General features: G+C 39.4%; 2 protein-coding genes across 10 annotated transcripts in view; one reads left to right on the plus strand and one right to left on the minus strand.

Annotated features, from left to right (window-relative positions):
* The window catches only part of DBT (dihydrolipoamide branched chain transacylase E2), a 53,771-nt gene extending 38,016 nt beyond the window's left edge, over positions 1-15,755 (minus strand). For 2 of the 4 annotated variants that reach the window (XM_072834692.1, XM_072834691.1), the window contains exons 1-3: positions 15,607-15,755; positions 9,548-9,671; positions 6,150-6,225 (exon numbers count right to left, since the gene is read on the minus strand). In XM_072834692.1, the coding sequence (XP_072690793.1) occupies positions 6,150-6,225; positions 9,548-9,671; positions 15,607-15,657 (251 nt within the window). In that variant the 5' untranslated portion in view covers positions 15,658-15,755. Of the gene's footprint in view, positions 1-6,149; positions 6,226-9,547; positions 9,672-15,606 lie in introns of those variants that run through there. The other 2 variants (XM_072834694.1, XM_072834693.1) reach the window with 2 other exon arrangements.
* The window catches only part of RTCA (RNA 3'-terminal phosphate cyclase), a 54,525-nt gene continuing 47,009 nt past the window's right edge, over positions 9,011-16,526 (plus strand). For 4 of the 6 annotated variants that reach the window (XR_012035160.1, XR_012035157.1, XR_012035158.1 and 1 more), the window contains exons 1-2: positions 9,011-9,179; positions 12,158-12,198. The gene's annotated coding sequence lies outside the window, so the exon portion shown is untranslated. The remainder of the gene's footprint in view (positions 9,180-12,157; positions 12,199-16,526) is intronic. The other 2 variants (XM_072834699.1, XM_072834696.1) reach the window with 2 other exon arrangements.

Consider the following 16,526-nt stretch of genomic DNA (forward strand, 5'->3'; position numbering starts at 1 on the left):
CAACAAAAGCAGTTCTAAGAGGTAAGTTTATAGCCATATAGGCCTACCTCAAGAAGCAAGAAAAATCTCAAGTAAACCACCTAATCTTACATCCAAAGGAGCTAGAACAATAAGAACAAACAAAACCTAAAACCAGCAGGAATGAAATAAAAAAAAGATTAGGGCAAAATAAATATAGAAATTTTTAAAAATAGAAAAAAAATCAATGAAACAAGGACCTGGTTCTTTGGAAAATATCAATAAAATTGATAAACCTCTAGTCAGACTTAACAAGAAAAAAAGAGAAAGGACTCAAATAGATAAAATCACAAATGAAAGAGGAAAAAAAACACTATCACAAAAATACAAACAATTTTAAGAGAATGTTATAAAAAACTATTTGCCAACAAATTGGACAACCTGGAAGTAATGGATAAATTCCTAGAAACGTGTGAACTACCAAGATTGAATCAGGAAAAAAAAGAAAATTTGAAATAGACAACTAGCAAAGAAATTAAATCAGTAGTGAAAAAACTCCCAACAAACAAAAGTCCAGGATCAAATGGCTTCACACAATTCTACCAAACATTTAATTTTTATTTATTTATGATAGTCACACAGAGAGAGAGAGGGGCAGAGACACAGGGAGAAGCAGGCTCCATGCACTGGAAGCCCGACGTGGGATTCGATCCCGGGTCTCCAGGATCGCGCCCTGGGCCAAAGGCAGGCACCAAACCGCTGCGCCACCCAGGGATCCCCAAACATTTAAAGAAGAGTTTATGCCTCTCTTTCTTAAATTGTTCCAAGAAATGGAAAGGAACGTAAACTTCCAAATTCATTCTAGGAGGCCAGTATTATTACCCTGATACCAAAACCAGATAAACACATCACTAAAAAGCAAAAGTATAGGCCAATATCCCTGATGAATATAGATGCAAAAATCCTCAACAAGATACTAGCAAACAAAATCCAACAATACATTAAGAAAAATCATTCACTATGATCAAGAGGATTTATCTCTGGGTTGCAAGGGTGGTTCAATATTCACAAATCAATCAATGCGATACATCAATAAGAGAAAGGATCCAAATTATCTGATCATTTCAACAGACACAGAAAAGGCATTTTACAAAATACAAATCTATTCATGATAAAAAAAACCCTCAACAGAGTGGTTTAGAGAGAACATTAAGGCAACATAATAAAGGCCATATATGAAAAACCCACAACTAACATCATCCTGAATGGGGAAAAACTGAGAGCCTCTCCCCTCAGGTCAGGAACAAGATATGGATGTCCACTTCCTTCACTTTTATTCAACATAATACTAGAAGTACTAGCCACAGCAAATAAACAACAACTAAAATAAAAGGCATCCAAATTGGTAAGGGATATATAAAATTTTCACTATTTGTAGATGACATGATAGTATATCCAGGAAACCCGAAAGACTCTACCAAAAACTACTAAAACTGATAAACGAATTCAATTAAGTTGTGGATACAAAATCAATGTACAGAAACCTGTTGCATTTCTATACACCACTAAAGAAGAAGCAGAAAGAGAAATTAAGCAAACAATCTCATTTGCAATTGCACCACAAATAAGAAGATATCTAGGAATAAATCGAACCAAACAGGTGAAAGACCTGTACTCTGAAAACTATAAAACTTGGGACATCTGGATGGCTCAGCGGTTTAGAGCCTGTCTTGGGCCCAGGATATGATCCTGGGGGCCTGGGATCGAGTCCCACATCAGGCTCCCTGCATGTAGTCTGCTTCTCCCTCTGCCTGGGTCTCTGTGTCTCTGCCTCCCTCTCTCTCTCTGTCTCTGTGTCTCTCATGAATTAAAAAAAAAAAAGAAAGAAAGAAAACTATAAAACACTGATGAAAGAAATTGAAGATGATACAAAGAAATAGACATTCCATGCTCATGGAATGGAAGAACAAATATGATTAAAATGTCTATACTACTCAAAGCAACCTACACATTTATTTTTTTTTAAGAATTTATTTATTTATTTGAGAGAGAGAGAGCACAAGCAGGGAGAGGGGCAGGAGGAGAGGGGAAAGAGAATCAGACTCCCTAATGGGCAGGGAGTCCAATGTGGGGCTCGATCCCAGGACCCCATGTTCAGGACCTGAGCTACCCAGGTGCCCCTAATCTACACACTTAATGCAATTATCTATCAAAATACCAACAGCATTTTTCACAGAACTAAAACAAACAATTCTAAAATTTGTATGGAACCACAAGACCCCAAATAGCAAAAGCAATCTTGAGAAAGAAAAGTAAAGCTGGAGGTATCAAAATTCCAGACTTCAAGTTACATTACAAAGCTGTAATGATCAAAAAAGTATGGTATTGGCACAAAAATAAACACACAGATCAAGAGAACAGAATAGAAAACCCAGAAATGAACTCACAATTCATTGGTTAATTAATCTCTAACAAAGCAGGAAAGAACATCCAATGGGAAAAAGAGTTTCTTCAACAAGTGGTGATGGGAACACTGGACAGGTACATGCAAGAGAAGGAACCTAAATCACTTTCTTACACCATACACAAAAATAAACTCAAAATGGATTAAAGACCTAAATGTGAGACCTGAAACCATAAAAATCCTGGACGAGAATACAGGCGGTAACTTCTTTAACATAGGCCATAGCAATGTCTTTCTGATGTCTTCTGAGGCAAGGGAAATAAAAGCAAAAATAAACTATTGGGATTACATCAAAATAAAAAGCTCTGTACAGAAAGGAAACAACCAACAATACTAAAAGACAACCTTGTGAATAGAAGATATTTGCAGGGAATCCCTGGGTGGCTCAGCGGTTTAGCGCCTGCCTTTGGCCCAGGGTGTGATCCTGGAATCCCAGGATCGAATCCCATATCGGGCTCTCTGCATGGAGCCTGCTTCTCCCTCTGCCTGTGTCTGTGCCTCTCTCTCTCCTCTGTGTCTTTCCTGAATAAATAAATAAAATCTTTTTTTTTTTTTTAAAAAAGAAGATATTTGCAAATGACATATGTGATAAAGGGTTAGTAACCAAAATACATAAAGAAGTTGGGATCCCTGGGTGGCTCAGTAGTTTAGCGCCTGCCTTCGGCCCAGGGCATGATCCTAGAGTCCCAGGATCGAGTCCCACATCAGGCTCCCTGCATGGAGCCTGCTTCTCCCTCTGCCTGTGTCTCTGCCTCTCTCTCTCTGTCTCTCATAAATAAATAAAATCTTTGAGAAAAAAATAAAAAAAACTCAACACCCAGGGGCACCTGGGTGGCTCAGTCGGTTCAGCGTCTGCCTTCAGCTCACGTCATGATCCTGGAGTCCCAGGTTCAAGCCCTGTATAGGGCTTCCTGCTCAGCGAAGGACCTGCTTCTCCCTCTTTTCTTGCCCCTCCTTCAGCTCATACTCTCTCTCACTCTGGCTCACTCTAATTAATAAATAAAATCTTAAAAAAAAAAAAACCTCAACATCCAAAAAACAAATAATACAATTAAAATATGGGCAGAAAACATGAACAGACATTTCTCCAAAGACATCTAGACAGCCACCAGACTCATGAAAAGAGGCTTATCATCACTTACCATCAGGGACACACAAATCAAAACTATAATGCAATATCACCCCACACCTGTCAGAATGGCTAAAATCAACAATGTAAGAAAAACATGCCTTGGTGAAAATCTGGAGAAAAAGGAACCTTCATGCACTATTGGTGGGAGTGCAAACTGGTTCAGCCAATGTGGAAAACAGAATGGAGGTGCCTCAAAACGTCAAAAATAGACCTACCCTATAATCCAGCAATCATACTACTAGGTACTTACCCAAAGAATACAAAAACACTAATTCAAAGGGATACATACACCCTTCTGTTTATAGCAGTTATTTACAATAATCAAGATACAGAAGCAGCCCAAGTGTCCACTGAAAATGGGTGGTATATACATACAATGAAATATTATTCAGCCATAAAAAAGAATGAAATCTTGCCACTTGAAACATGGATGGAGCTACAGAATGTGATGCTCAGTGAAGTCAGTCAGTCAGAGAAAGTCAAATACCACATGATTTCACTCCTATATGGAATTTAAGAAACAAAGCAAATGAGCAAAGGTGGGAGGAGAAAGAGAGATATAAAACCGAGAGACTCTTAATTACAGAGAATAATCTGATAGATACCAAAGGGGAGGTAGGTGGGAGGATGGGTTAAATAGGGAATAGGGAATAAGGAGTGCGCTTGTAATACTGAGCACCAGGTAATATATATAATTGTTGAATCACTATTTTGTATATGTGAAACTAATATAACACTGAATGTTGGGATCCCTGGGTGGCTCAGGGGTTTAGCGCCTGCCTTTGGCCCAGGGCGCAATCCTGGAGTCCCAGGATTGAGTCCCGCGTCAGGCTCCTGGTGTGGAGCCTGCTTCTCCCCCCTCCTGTTTCTCTGCCTCTCTCTTTCTCTCTCTCTCTATGTCTATCATAAATAAATAAATAAATAAATCTTAAAAAAAAAACAAAAACTGAATGTTAACTTGGATTAAAATTTTTAAATATTAAAAAAAAGAAACAGCATATACCCAAACACACATCACACATACCAAACACACACTAACATATATTCCACACACAACATTCACAAAACACATGTATCACAAACTCAAGACATATACCATATTGTCACATAAAAATCACACATTTAGCACATACACACCACACAATAACAGCATATATTCATAACACACACAGAACACATATACAACACACACACCAAAAGAATCATGCAAACATTAACAAAAAAGAGCGGAAGTGGCTATATTAACATCAGATGAAGCTGACTTTAAGACAAAAGCACATATATAATGCAAACTTTTGTTTTAGAAGTCTGTCAAAGGTTTTTTGAAATTGAAGTATTTTTCTTCTTTATACATATATTTGCTCTTATTAATTCTAAGGATAAATAAGTTTTTACTGCCACTTACATAAACACATCACCTTCTGTTAAATCATGTATCCTTACATATTTCTATTCTCAGTGTGTAGCACATAATTCTGCTTTTTAACATTTTACCAACTGCATTACTGTATATATAGTGCATATAAACATACACATATGCACTATATATACACACACAATATAATATTGCATATATATTTTTCTTTTTTTTTAAGATTTTATCTATTTATTCATGAAAGACACAGAGACAGAGGCAGAGACACAGGCAGAGGGAGAAGAAGCAGGCTCCATCCTGGGAGCCCAATGTGGGACTCGATCCTGGGACTCCAGGATCACGCCCTGAACTGAAGGCAGACACTTAACTGCAGAGCCACCCAGGCGTCCCCCTGAATCAGATTCTTAAAAGGATCTTCAACAGCATAAAACTATGGTGAAAGAGAATCCATTTATTCATCTTCACTGCTACTTCTAGACACCTTTAAAAATTTATTCACTACCCAGAGGTATTTTTTTTCCAAAAAGGAAAAGGAAAAGAGGTAGAAGGATGATGAAGGTAGTATGAGGTTTTTTATTTCTGTTTCAAGATTTTTAAGATATTTTTTTAACCTTTCCAAAAATTCTTTTTGATTAATACCTTTTGGTATTATATTTTAACCCATCCTAAAAATATAGGCAAACTGTCAGGGAATGGTGAGTCAAATGTACTGGTATTCCTCCTGAGGTCATTTTCAGTACAGTAAAGAAAGCTTAGACTGTAACATGATTTTAATATAATTTGGAAATAAACAGTAAGTTCATATACAAATGCCATCAAACACATGGTCATATCAAGTTAACTTTTACAGGCTGATTTCTCTTTTTTAGCTGAAGTGAGGGGTGGGCAGTGAAAAAAAAATTTTAAGAAAATATAATCCTTAATAAATTCCATCAAATAAAATGTTATGATATATGATGAATTGTATTAACACATCAGCAACACAAGCTACTTTATTGTTTTAAAAAAAGCACTGTTATAGAAAGAAGTTTCTCAACTTATTTTTACAAATTATTTTTACACTGACTTAAAATCTTTTTCAGAATAATTTACCATGCCTTTTTTTTTTTAAGATTTTATTTTTAAGTAATCTCAACACCCAGCATGGGGGCTCAAACTTACAATCCCAAGATCAAGATTACATACTCTACTGACTAAGCCAGCTAAGTGCCCCAACTTACCATTCTTTAATAGTTACTTCTCTAATCCCTTCTCCGATGTCTGATAGTTTGAATTGAACAATCTGTCCCTGCAGAGCTTCAAAGACAAATGAGAAATGATCTCATTAATTATGTAATGTATTCCTAATAGATGCTTTCACAGCTAAAATTAGAAAACATTCCCAAGCAGAGACAGAAACTATTTATTTTACAGATAAAAAAGTATTTTATAATTTTAAAAGCATAACCATTATTCATAAACATCAAAGATTTAAATAAACCATTTAGTGTTACGGACCTACTGATACTGCCACAGCACTTCTATTTTCCAACTTCCAAATAATGTTCTTTACAAGGGTACTGAAGGCCCAGTTAGCTGGATCTCCTTGTTTTCTGTTATTACTCTGTAATAACCATTAGTGACCTGCTCTTAGTTCTCTTTTGACTTCATGTAACTGTTCTCATTCTTAGTGGCTAATGATTGGACAGGTCCATATCTAGAAAACCTGATGAAAAATTTTCATCTGTCCAAACCATGTTCTGTTGACTTACCATTAAATCTTAGTCCCTCTCTTTCCTCTTTCCAGTTTTCATCCCTTTTGGAATTTCTACCCCACTCTTATAACAATTAGATGCAAGTGATACTTTATGGTAATTTTTCCCAAGAGAAAGTACTTCTGGTCAACAGAAAGTAGGTATGGATCCTCTCTTTTCCAGGGTAACAAGCCACTCTGAACTGATTCAAGAGTGCTCCTCTATCTTCAGACTGCTGTTCATCAAAATTGGTTACAAAACACACAACAAGTGGATTTAGGTTGTAAGATTTTTTAAATAAATACAAGGAGTTAAGTTAATGGTTAAGAAATACAATTGCGGGCAGCCCTGGCGGTACAGCGGTTTAGCACAGCCTGCACCCTGGGGTGTGATCCTGGAGACCCGGGATTGAGTCCCATGTCAGGCATCCTGTATGGAGCCTGCTTCTCCCTCTGCCTGTGTCTCTACCTCTCTCTCTCTCTCTGTCTCTATGAATAAATAAAATCTTAAAAAAAAAAAAAGAAAAGAAAAGAAATACAGTTGCATTTTTGGGGGGCGCCTGGGTAATTCAGTTGCTTAAGCATCTTCCTTTGGCTCGGGTCAATGATCCCAGGGTCCTGGAATTGAGCCCCACATCAGGCTCCCTGTTCAGGGGGAGCCTGCTTCTCTCTCCCTCTGCCCACCTCTGCCCCTGCTTGCTTGCTCACTCTCTCTGTCAAATAAATAAATAAAATCTTAAAAAAAAATACAATTGCATTTTTGATATGGAGGTATAGGCACCTCTTATTTCCTCTCTAGTAAGTTGGGTCTTCTTATAGCCTGCTGCTCATAGTAAAACTGGAACATTTCTGAAAAATAATCTAGTATTAAATATCAAAAGCCTTAAACCAAAAGTCTGTAACTTTGACTCAAAAGCAATTCTGCTTCACCTGTGCCAAGGTGAAGTGTTTGGAATTTATCCTGAAGGTAATCAGGAGCCAGTGGTAAGTAAATATGGTCATATTTTTTTTTTTTTTGCAGCTGCTCTCATAGACATAGAGTCTAATTTGCCACTACTTAAATCTATAGTGGCCTATCACTTGCTTGGACAAGAGAATATAATAGAAGAGAAGTTGTACAAATTCTGGACCCCAGACCTCAAAGGGCCTTGCAGCTTCTTCTATCTTCTCCCTCTTGGAATATTGCCTTAGATCCCCAAGTTAAAAAGCTGATTTAGTCTACTGTAAGATGAAAGACCAGGTGGAGGGGAAATGAGATGCCTCACCCAAAACCCAGCATCAATGATTAGACATGTGTGTGAGACTGTTTTTGACCTTCCAGCCCAGAAGATCCTCTAGCTGAATAGTCATATGCAAATGAAACCAGCAGAGGGAACTGCTGATCCAGGGAACCCCCAGAATCCTGAGAAATAATAAATCATTGTTGTTTTATGCCACTAAGTTGTGGGCAGGATTGTTATTCAGTATTAATTAACCAGTAGGGAGTACCATCTGCAATTTCAGAGCTGTAACTTTGGGTCCATAATTTTAGAAAGAAATCTCCCTGGCAGGAATGTGGTGAATGGGGTTGGGGAATAGATGACAGAGAAAGCAGTTAAGAGGCTACTACAGGTACAAAACTGAAGTATGGAACTTAATATATTTATATATTTTCAAAGCTGTCTGAAAAAAGAGAAGACAGATTTAAGAATCATGTAAGATGTCAAATTAATAGATCTCAGTAACCAATTTGATGTGAAACAGGAATCAGGAAGCCCCAAGGTTTCTAGCTTACATATTCACTGAGGTAGAGAGTATAGGAAGAGAATGGATCCCAAGCACCTAGAACAGTGCCTTGGCAGATAGCAGGTGATCAATAAATATTTGTACTAAATGAATTCTCACAACAATACAATGAGTTAGATTCTATCATTACTCCTGTTTTATAGATTATGAAATAGAAAGGAATTAATTAACCTGCTTAAAGTTACACAGCTAGTAGTTGATAGACCAAGAACCCAAAGCTCAAGGTAAGTGTTTAGAGACTAGAACAGGAAGTTGGAGTTCCTGCTTGAATGGCCTCTATTTTTTCTGAGAAGTAAAAGGAAAATATCCACTTTTAAAAATAATAATCTTAAAAATGGTGAAGGTAGAGTTTACATATCTTGGGGTGTTGTGGAAGATGGCCTATATAAAAAGGGGGAAAAAGGGGGGGTGGGAAAGACTGATGTCAGGGGTTGGATCTGCCTGGAATTCTCCCATTTTTCTTTGCTAGCACAGAGTAAGGCACCAGATAACTATCAAAAACTTAGTGATGTAACAAAAGTCTAGGGTTCTGTATCAGAGTTCTAAATGGACCATCAGAAAAAAAATAATTTAGTGCCCTTGCCAAAGCTAACACTTAACTTGAGGCTTCAAGTTCTTTACTAAGGGTAGAAAAAGATGGGAGAAAGGTAATTAAATGGTAAAGTCAGAAAACTTTCTGTTTAGGAACACCTTTGGATGATTTCATCACACAATCTTAACACAATAGACTGAGGTAAGTGTTTCATCCAACCAACAATACAGTGACAGTACAAGGATACAATCTAAGTCAATAATTTATCTAACTATTGCACTTAGATGAGTCAGATGATAAAGAACACATGACCCAAGACAACTCATTCCCAACATTAAGAAGACACAAGCATTTATGGGAAGATGTGAAAGGGATGGGGGTGGGGGGGATGGGAAGTAGGCACAGAAAACAAAATAAGAAAAGGATAGATCAAGGAGAGCAAGGAGGGCTGGGCTAGAAAGAAACGGTTAACTTTTTTTACTTTGATAACTCTTCAATTACTTTTTAAAAAGTTCTGAATACAATACAAAATATTTTTTTTATAAAGGCTATTTTGAGATCATACTTACCAGCACTTGTTTGCAGCAACTGATGTGGATGACTATATTTGAATGAAGGATAACCAAAGAAACACACATACTTTGGCTTCAAAATATGAACATTATTACATGTTTGAAAGTAGCGAACACAAATCTAAAGATAAGAAAACAAAAAAGTAAAAGCTTTTGTGAATATTCTTGATGGCTTATCTCTGTAAGTACATATTGAATTTCAAGTCTATTCTAAAAGTAGAACAGTCATTATCACCATACAAACAATATGAAATTACCCAGGTCAAAATCTGAACTGGTCAAAACCTGGCATCAGTGACACTCAAGTTTATGAAGATTGGTTATTTCTTAAGTATTTCTGTTAAAGAAATTAAAGGAACTTAAACCTTAGCATCCAGAAAACATTATTTTGTTCTTTTATTTAGTAAAACTATATCCTTGGAGTCAGATTTGTTTATATGCTTATGAGTCTTGCCTAAAATTTCTTACGAAAGTGAAGAAATTTTAACGATGTATTCTGTACAAACACAACACTTTACAGATGCAGTCAAATCGTTAAAGGCTTCCTAAGACAAAACTATTACTAAAGAATTCAAAACTGACTGTTGGCATCTAAAAACTGAAAAATATATGTAGTGCTGTAGGGAAAGGTTTTCTTACTATAATTTACAGATGACTCTTTAGATGTAACTGTTTTGTATAATATCTTAGTGTAATGCAAGACAATATGTAATAGAAATAAGTAGGCCTAAATATATTCAACTTGATATATTAAAACCTATGTGTCTGAAAGGTAGACTATTTTATTTTGAAAATTAATATTACATTTTTTAAAAAGATTCTTTTATTTTTTTTTCATGAAAGAGAAAGAGGCAGAGACATAGGCAGAGGGAGAAGCAACCTCCATGCAGGTAGCCCGATGTGGGACTCAATCCCTGGACCTCGGGATCACGAGATCATGCTCTGAGCCAAAGGCAGGCGCTCAACCACTGAGCCACACAGGCGTCCCTAAAATTAATATTTCAATGTTATTAATACCTGATTACCTATATCACCCTTTTAAATGTAACATATAAAAAATTCTAGGGCAGCCCCAGTGGCGCAGTGGTTTAGCGCCACCTGCAGCCTGGGGCATGATCCTGGAGACCGGGGATCGAGTCCCACGTCAGGCTCCCTGCATGGAGCCCGCTTCTCTCTCTGCCTCTCTCTCTCTCTCTCTCTCTCTGTGTCTCTATGAATAAATAAATAATAAAAAAAACTAAAAAAAAAAAAAAATTCTAGCTCCCTGAATGTATTTGAGAATAGTGGTATTTAAAATTTTTTTATTAATGTAAGAGTTACTTTTAATTTAAAAAGTTATTTTATTATCATGTACATTATCATTTAGTGATTAGCCCTTAAAATTTAAAAGTTGGGCAGCCCTGGTGGCTCAGTGGTTTAGCACCGCCTTCAGCCTGGGGCCTGATTCTGGAGACCAGGGATCGAGTCCCACATCAGGCTCCGGGCATGGAGCCTGCTTCTCCCTCTGCCTGTGTCTCTGTCTCTCATAAATAAATAAATAAAATAAAATAAAAATAAATAAAGGCAAAGAAAAACCAAATATCCCTTCCCTAAAACACAAATTTTTAAATTATGCATCTTAGTTTTACTTTAAGAGATAATTCTAAAGTAACTAATCTTTACAATATATATCTTATTAATATTCAAGAAACATAAAACCTAACTAAAGTTGATAGCTTAAAATTTAACAGATAGTGAAAGAATGCTCTTTCTCAAACTCCCATTTTCTGTGTCCTTTCTTTCTCCTTCAACTCCCACAGCCCTGGTTCTTAGTCAACAATAGAATCAAAGGCATAAATCAACCTCCACTTTATCAGACATTCATAAATTTTAATTTCGAGAGCAGTAAGTGGAATTATATGGATTCATTTTTATTTTAAAAAATTAGTTTTTGGGGAGCCCGAGTGGCTCAGCAGTTTAGCACCGCCTGCAGTCCAGGCCATGATCCTGGAGACCCAGGATGGAGTCCTGGGTCAGGCTCCCTCTGCCTGTGTCTCTGCCTCTCTCTCTGTCTCATGAATAAATAAATAAAATCTTTTTAAAAAATAGTTTTTAGAAAACATTTGAAAGAAAATTAAACTACTATAAGGTCTTATCTTTAACAGCAGCTTTTATGAAAGAACTACTAAACTGGCAAGAGAGGCATGAACTTACCAAACATTTATTGAATCCCTATGTTCTGGGTACTATAAAGGTCTTGAAATGCATCATCTTTTTATCTCACAATTACCCTCCGGAATAATAGGCACATTAGCACTCTTTAACACAGGAGAAACAAATGATCAGAGAAGTGCTTTGTCCAAGGTCACAAAGCAAACAAATGGCAAAATTCAGCTCTGAAACCAAGTAAACCTGAGGCTCTTTCACATCACATTGTTATATGTAGGAGAAATAATCCCTGCTTTCAACATAACCTAGTTGAGACAATAAATATACACACACTCACAAACACACACTCATGCATGGAATGTACGCTCTAGTTTCTTGTAGTAAGTATACGCAGTAGGAAAAAAAAAAGTATTGTGTTAAAGGAGTTTAAGTAGAGTTTTTTGTGTTTTGTTTTTTCAGGTTGGCTTGACCTGAAAAGGCTTCCAGGAGGAAGAATTGAGGTGGGCCTTGCATAAAAAGTATTAATAATTAAAGAACAGAAATGCACTTTTAAGGTGGAGGGAACAGCATAAAGAATTGCTGCCAGAACATGTCTCCTCAGGCAGTGAGTTGCTTAATTTGACTTGATCAAATTTATAAAAGGAAGCAGCGTAAGTGACTCAAGGACCAAATTATATTGATGACTATAAATGTCAGGATAAAAAGTTTGAACGACTACACTATAGATAATTGAAGAAAAGGACTAAGAAATTAATCTAGTTGCAGTTTATTGACTAGATTATAACAGGTAAAGCCAAGTAAGAGAGGAAAATGTTAAGAAACTTATAGTATTTAAGGCATGAAACAACAGGTTCCTGAAGTGATTTACAGTGGAAAAGGAGAAAGCAACATTAAATACAACAGGCATTATGTGACTAAATGGATTAAGAGAAGGCTAAAAAACAGTGATACTGCTGAATGGAAAGATGATAAAGCAACAGAAGGGAGAATGAGGAAAAATAATCTGTCAAGCTCAAAAAGACATTTTTTTCTAGAAACAGAATACCAAAAAAAGGAGAGATGAAACAAAGGTAAAAAAAAAAAAAAAAAAAAGAAAAAGAAAAAAAGGTTTAGCAGATTCAAATAAGGAAATAAATAATAATTAAACAGGCAGTTGTTGAGCGCTCCTGAAGACAGGGATTGTGCTGGGCTTGGGAATTCAAAGCTAAAGAAGCTACAGAATATAGTCCTTAAAATCAAGTTGCTTACACTTCATTACAGGAAGACAGACAAAACAGAAATTCACTGTCAGTTCAATATGGTAAGTTAATCCAGAGTCAAAAGCTTGATGCAATAGAGTATAAAACACAACACAGTAAGGGCTTTTAATAATTTATTATAAGTATTAAGACCTGTTGTTGTTTATGACTTTCTAACAGATGGAAAAAATAGACTTTTTACTGAGTTGTTCAGCAAATGTTTAGTCAGGCACGTGGAATTAGAGAACAAAATAGATGAATTCCTTCTCTCATGCAATGTACAGTCCATACCTTCAAAGAAAGACAACTAAAGAGGTGATTACATAGTGTTGTAATGGGAGAAACAGAGTATTATAAACAAACATACAAGAGGGAACCAACCTACTTCAAGAAAGTAAACTTGGAAGGAAGGTCTAAGGGATGAGTAGGAGTAATCCAGAGGATAAGGTATATTGCAGATGAGGCCAGAGGGAAAGAAGGCAAGAGTCTTTAAAGCAGAGGAAATACATGTGCAAAGGTCTGGAGCCTGGAATCCAAAGAGAGCAGTGTGTTCAATTAACTGAAGCTCAATACACTTTCACTGTAGATCAATGTGGGGTAAGAGTGAGGGACATGTCAGAGTGGGGGTTGGGTGGGTAGGTTTCAGCAAGAAATGAAGCCTGAGAGAATGTGGAAAGGTCCAAATCATAAGTTGCCTCATAATTCTTTTAATTTTAGACATTTTGCTTATGGCAGTATTAAGCGAGGAATGACATTCTCAAATTTGTCTTACTTTATAAGAGCACGCTGGTTAGAGAATGGGTTGGAGAGGCACCAGACTGGAGGCAGAAAGTCCAATTAGAAAGGACCAGGATAGCGGCAGTTGGGGGGCAAGGTGGAGAATAATGACTAAATTTGGGGGATTTGGGGATCCCGGGGTGGCTCAGCGGTTTAGCACTGCCTTCAGCCCTTCAGATCCTGGAGACCCGGGACTGAGTCCCACATGGGGCTCCCTGCATGGAGCCTGCTTCTTCCTCTGTCTGTGTCTCTGCATCTCTCTCTCTCTCCCTGTGTCTCTCATGAATAAATAAATAAAATCTTTTTAAAAAATTGGGGGTATTTATAGACTAGAATCAAAAGAGAAACAAGTCGGAAGGTTTAGTTGTGGAACCCAGAATCTGATGTGCCTCGGGGGCATTGGGGGCAGACATGATGGATAAATGCTAGCTCCTTCAAGACCCCTTGTGCTAGCTGTGCCATGTAACAGTTCTGGCCAATGAGTCTGACTGGTCCCACCTCTTCTTCCTTCACTGCCTTGAATATGAGGTTGTAGCAGCCCTCTCCTAACAAGGAGGCAAAGGCCAGATGAATTGTTGAAATGACAATCCTAACCAGCTGCCATCTAGCTTTGGGATGCATAGATAAATTTCCCATTTATTGGTTCGGTTTTAATTAGCTGCAGCTGAAAAATACCTAATATGCATGCAATTGGAGATTTCCAGGACAGTAGGATATATATGGGTCTGGTGTAGAACTGGCTTGAAGACTGGGGAACTTTAGGAATCATCAGCATATAGATGAAACTAAATTCAAAGAAGTGGAGTAGTCCAGGGAGCGCGGAGGGCCAAAGTCAGAGCCCTTATAAACACCAATATATATTTAAAAGTAGGGCAGGAAAATAGGAGATTGGGATGGAGTGGCCAAAGATGTAGGAAGAAGAATATTGAGAAGCTAGTGTCACAGAAGCTAAGGAAGGAGAAGTTTCAAAAGAGAAGCCAACACCTACAAGGGTGCACATCTCAAGTACACAGTGTCTGCTGAGAACTCCTCCCTGGCCCCCGAGACTCCTCCTATGTGTTCCTGTACCTTTGTAATGTCCCATTATAGCACTCCTCCAGCTCTTTCTCCCCTGCCCGCCACCACAAGGTGGTGTCTTCACTTGAGACAGCAGGAGTCTTGCTCATATTTGCATCCCCAATGCCTAGCCTCGCACAGTACCTGGTACACACAGGCTCTTGGCAGATCAGGGGCCGACCACCGTCATAGCTTAGGGAGGAGGGATCCCAGAAAGAAAAACGTTATACAAATAGGATGAAACACTAAGATTACTGGGATGTTTAAAAGGTGGTTCAGAGGAAGGAACTTCAGAGATGGTGGTAGGTCGTAGCTCTGGGGATAAAAGGGTCGGAAGGATACGTGGCGCAGACACAGGAGAGGAGTACAGGTCCTCAGGACGAAGCGCGAGTCTCTCTGCTCCTCGGGGGCAAGGGCCCGTGGCGCTCTTCCTTGCTTTACCGGTCTCTTCCTCTAGACTAAGTTCCCCGAGACAGGGGTCGTGTTGTCGGTGTTCGGCACACAGTGGGTGCTCAATAAATGCTGAATGAATGTGTATCTCCGTATCCCGAGCGCCCATCACAATGCCCAGCACCCAAGGGTGCCCGATAAAGGGCTACCGGGTGAAAGGCTAAATAGACGGGCCTGGGTGCAGGTCGAGCTGGAAGACGACGGAGTCGCGACAGGTACGGAGGGCTCGCCAGCCTCGCCGCCCTTCGCCTAGCATGCATCCTTCCACGTGCCCCGTCCGCCCGATACTCGCAGACAACGTCGCACGCCTCCCCGGGAACCCCGGCGACTACTCACTCCCCCCCACCCCCCCGACCTCAAGCCTCAAGTAAGCCCCCAACCACTCACCAGCCGCCCAGCATTCCGGCTCCACGTCCCGAGCACACGCACTGCGGCCATCTTACCCGGAAATGACAAGCGCGCGGACCACCAACCGGGAGCCGGGGAACGCGCCGCCCCCCGAGCGGCCAATGGCGAGGACAGGAACGAGCCTCCCCCCTCGACAGCCAATCAGGGGGAGGGGCGGGGCCTGAGCCGCGCTCGCGGAGGTGAAAGAGCGAGCTGGGGCTGGAGGGGCGGGGCTGGAGGGGCGGGGCCGGAGGGGCGGGGCCGGAGGGGCGGGGCCGGAGGGGCGGGGCCGGAGGCGGCTCCAAGGTGACATAGCGGACGAGGTCGGGCAGGACTTGCTTACAGCCAAGCCTCTTCGTTCTCCTCCGGGAAGTGGAAACGGACACTGTTAAGGACACTGTTAAGGGAACACAAAGGAAGGGCCCCTACCTGGAGAGTGATGGTGAAGACCTGAGGGATGACTGGGAAAATATCCCCTTTCTGCTGGTCTGGTAACCGCCTTGGTCACAGAAAACGCGACATTTCTATGCTTTGTAGCAAGGCTGAGCACCAAGTGAGTTACAAGTCTGCGCTGGAGTTTAGCGCCGCCTGCAGCCCAGGGCGTGACCCTGGAGACCCTGGATCGAGTCCCACGTCGGGCTCCCTGCATGAGGCCTGCTTCTCCCTCTGCCTGTGTCTCTGCCTGTCTCTGTGTATCTCTCGTGAATAAATTAAAAAAAAAAAAAAAGTCTGCGCTGGAATACCACCCAATGGCGGGTATTTCTTACTCCCATTGAGTTTCTTGGTGACCAAAATTGCCTTTACAAAAAAAATTTTTTTCACAGAAGATAAAGAAGGTTACCTAATGTCTGAAATAAGGATACCAACATTATCTTCCTTCTTAAAGAATGTTGTCAGATGCAGCTGCCCACACATACAAT

The sequence above is a fragment of the Canis lupus genome, chromosome 8 (assembly GCF_048164855.1).
Source record: "Canis lupus baileyi chromosome 8, mCanLup2.hap1, whole genome shotgun sequence".
Lineage (NCBI taxonomy): Eukaryota > Metazoa > Chordata > Mammalia > Carnivora > Canidae > Canis > Canis lupus.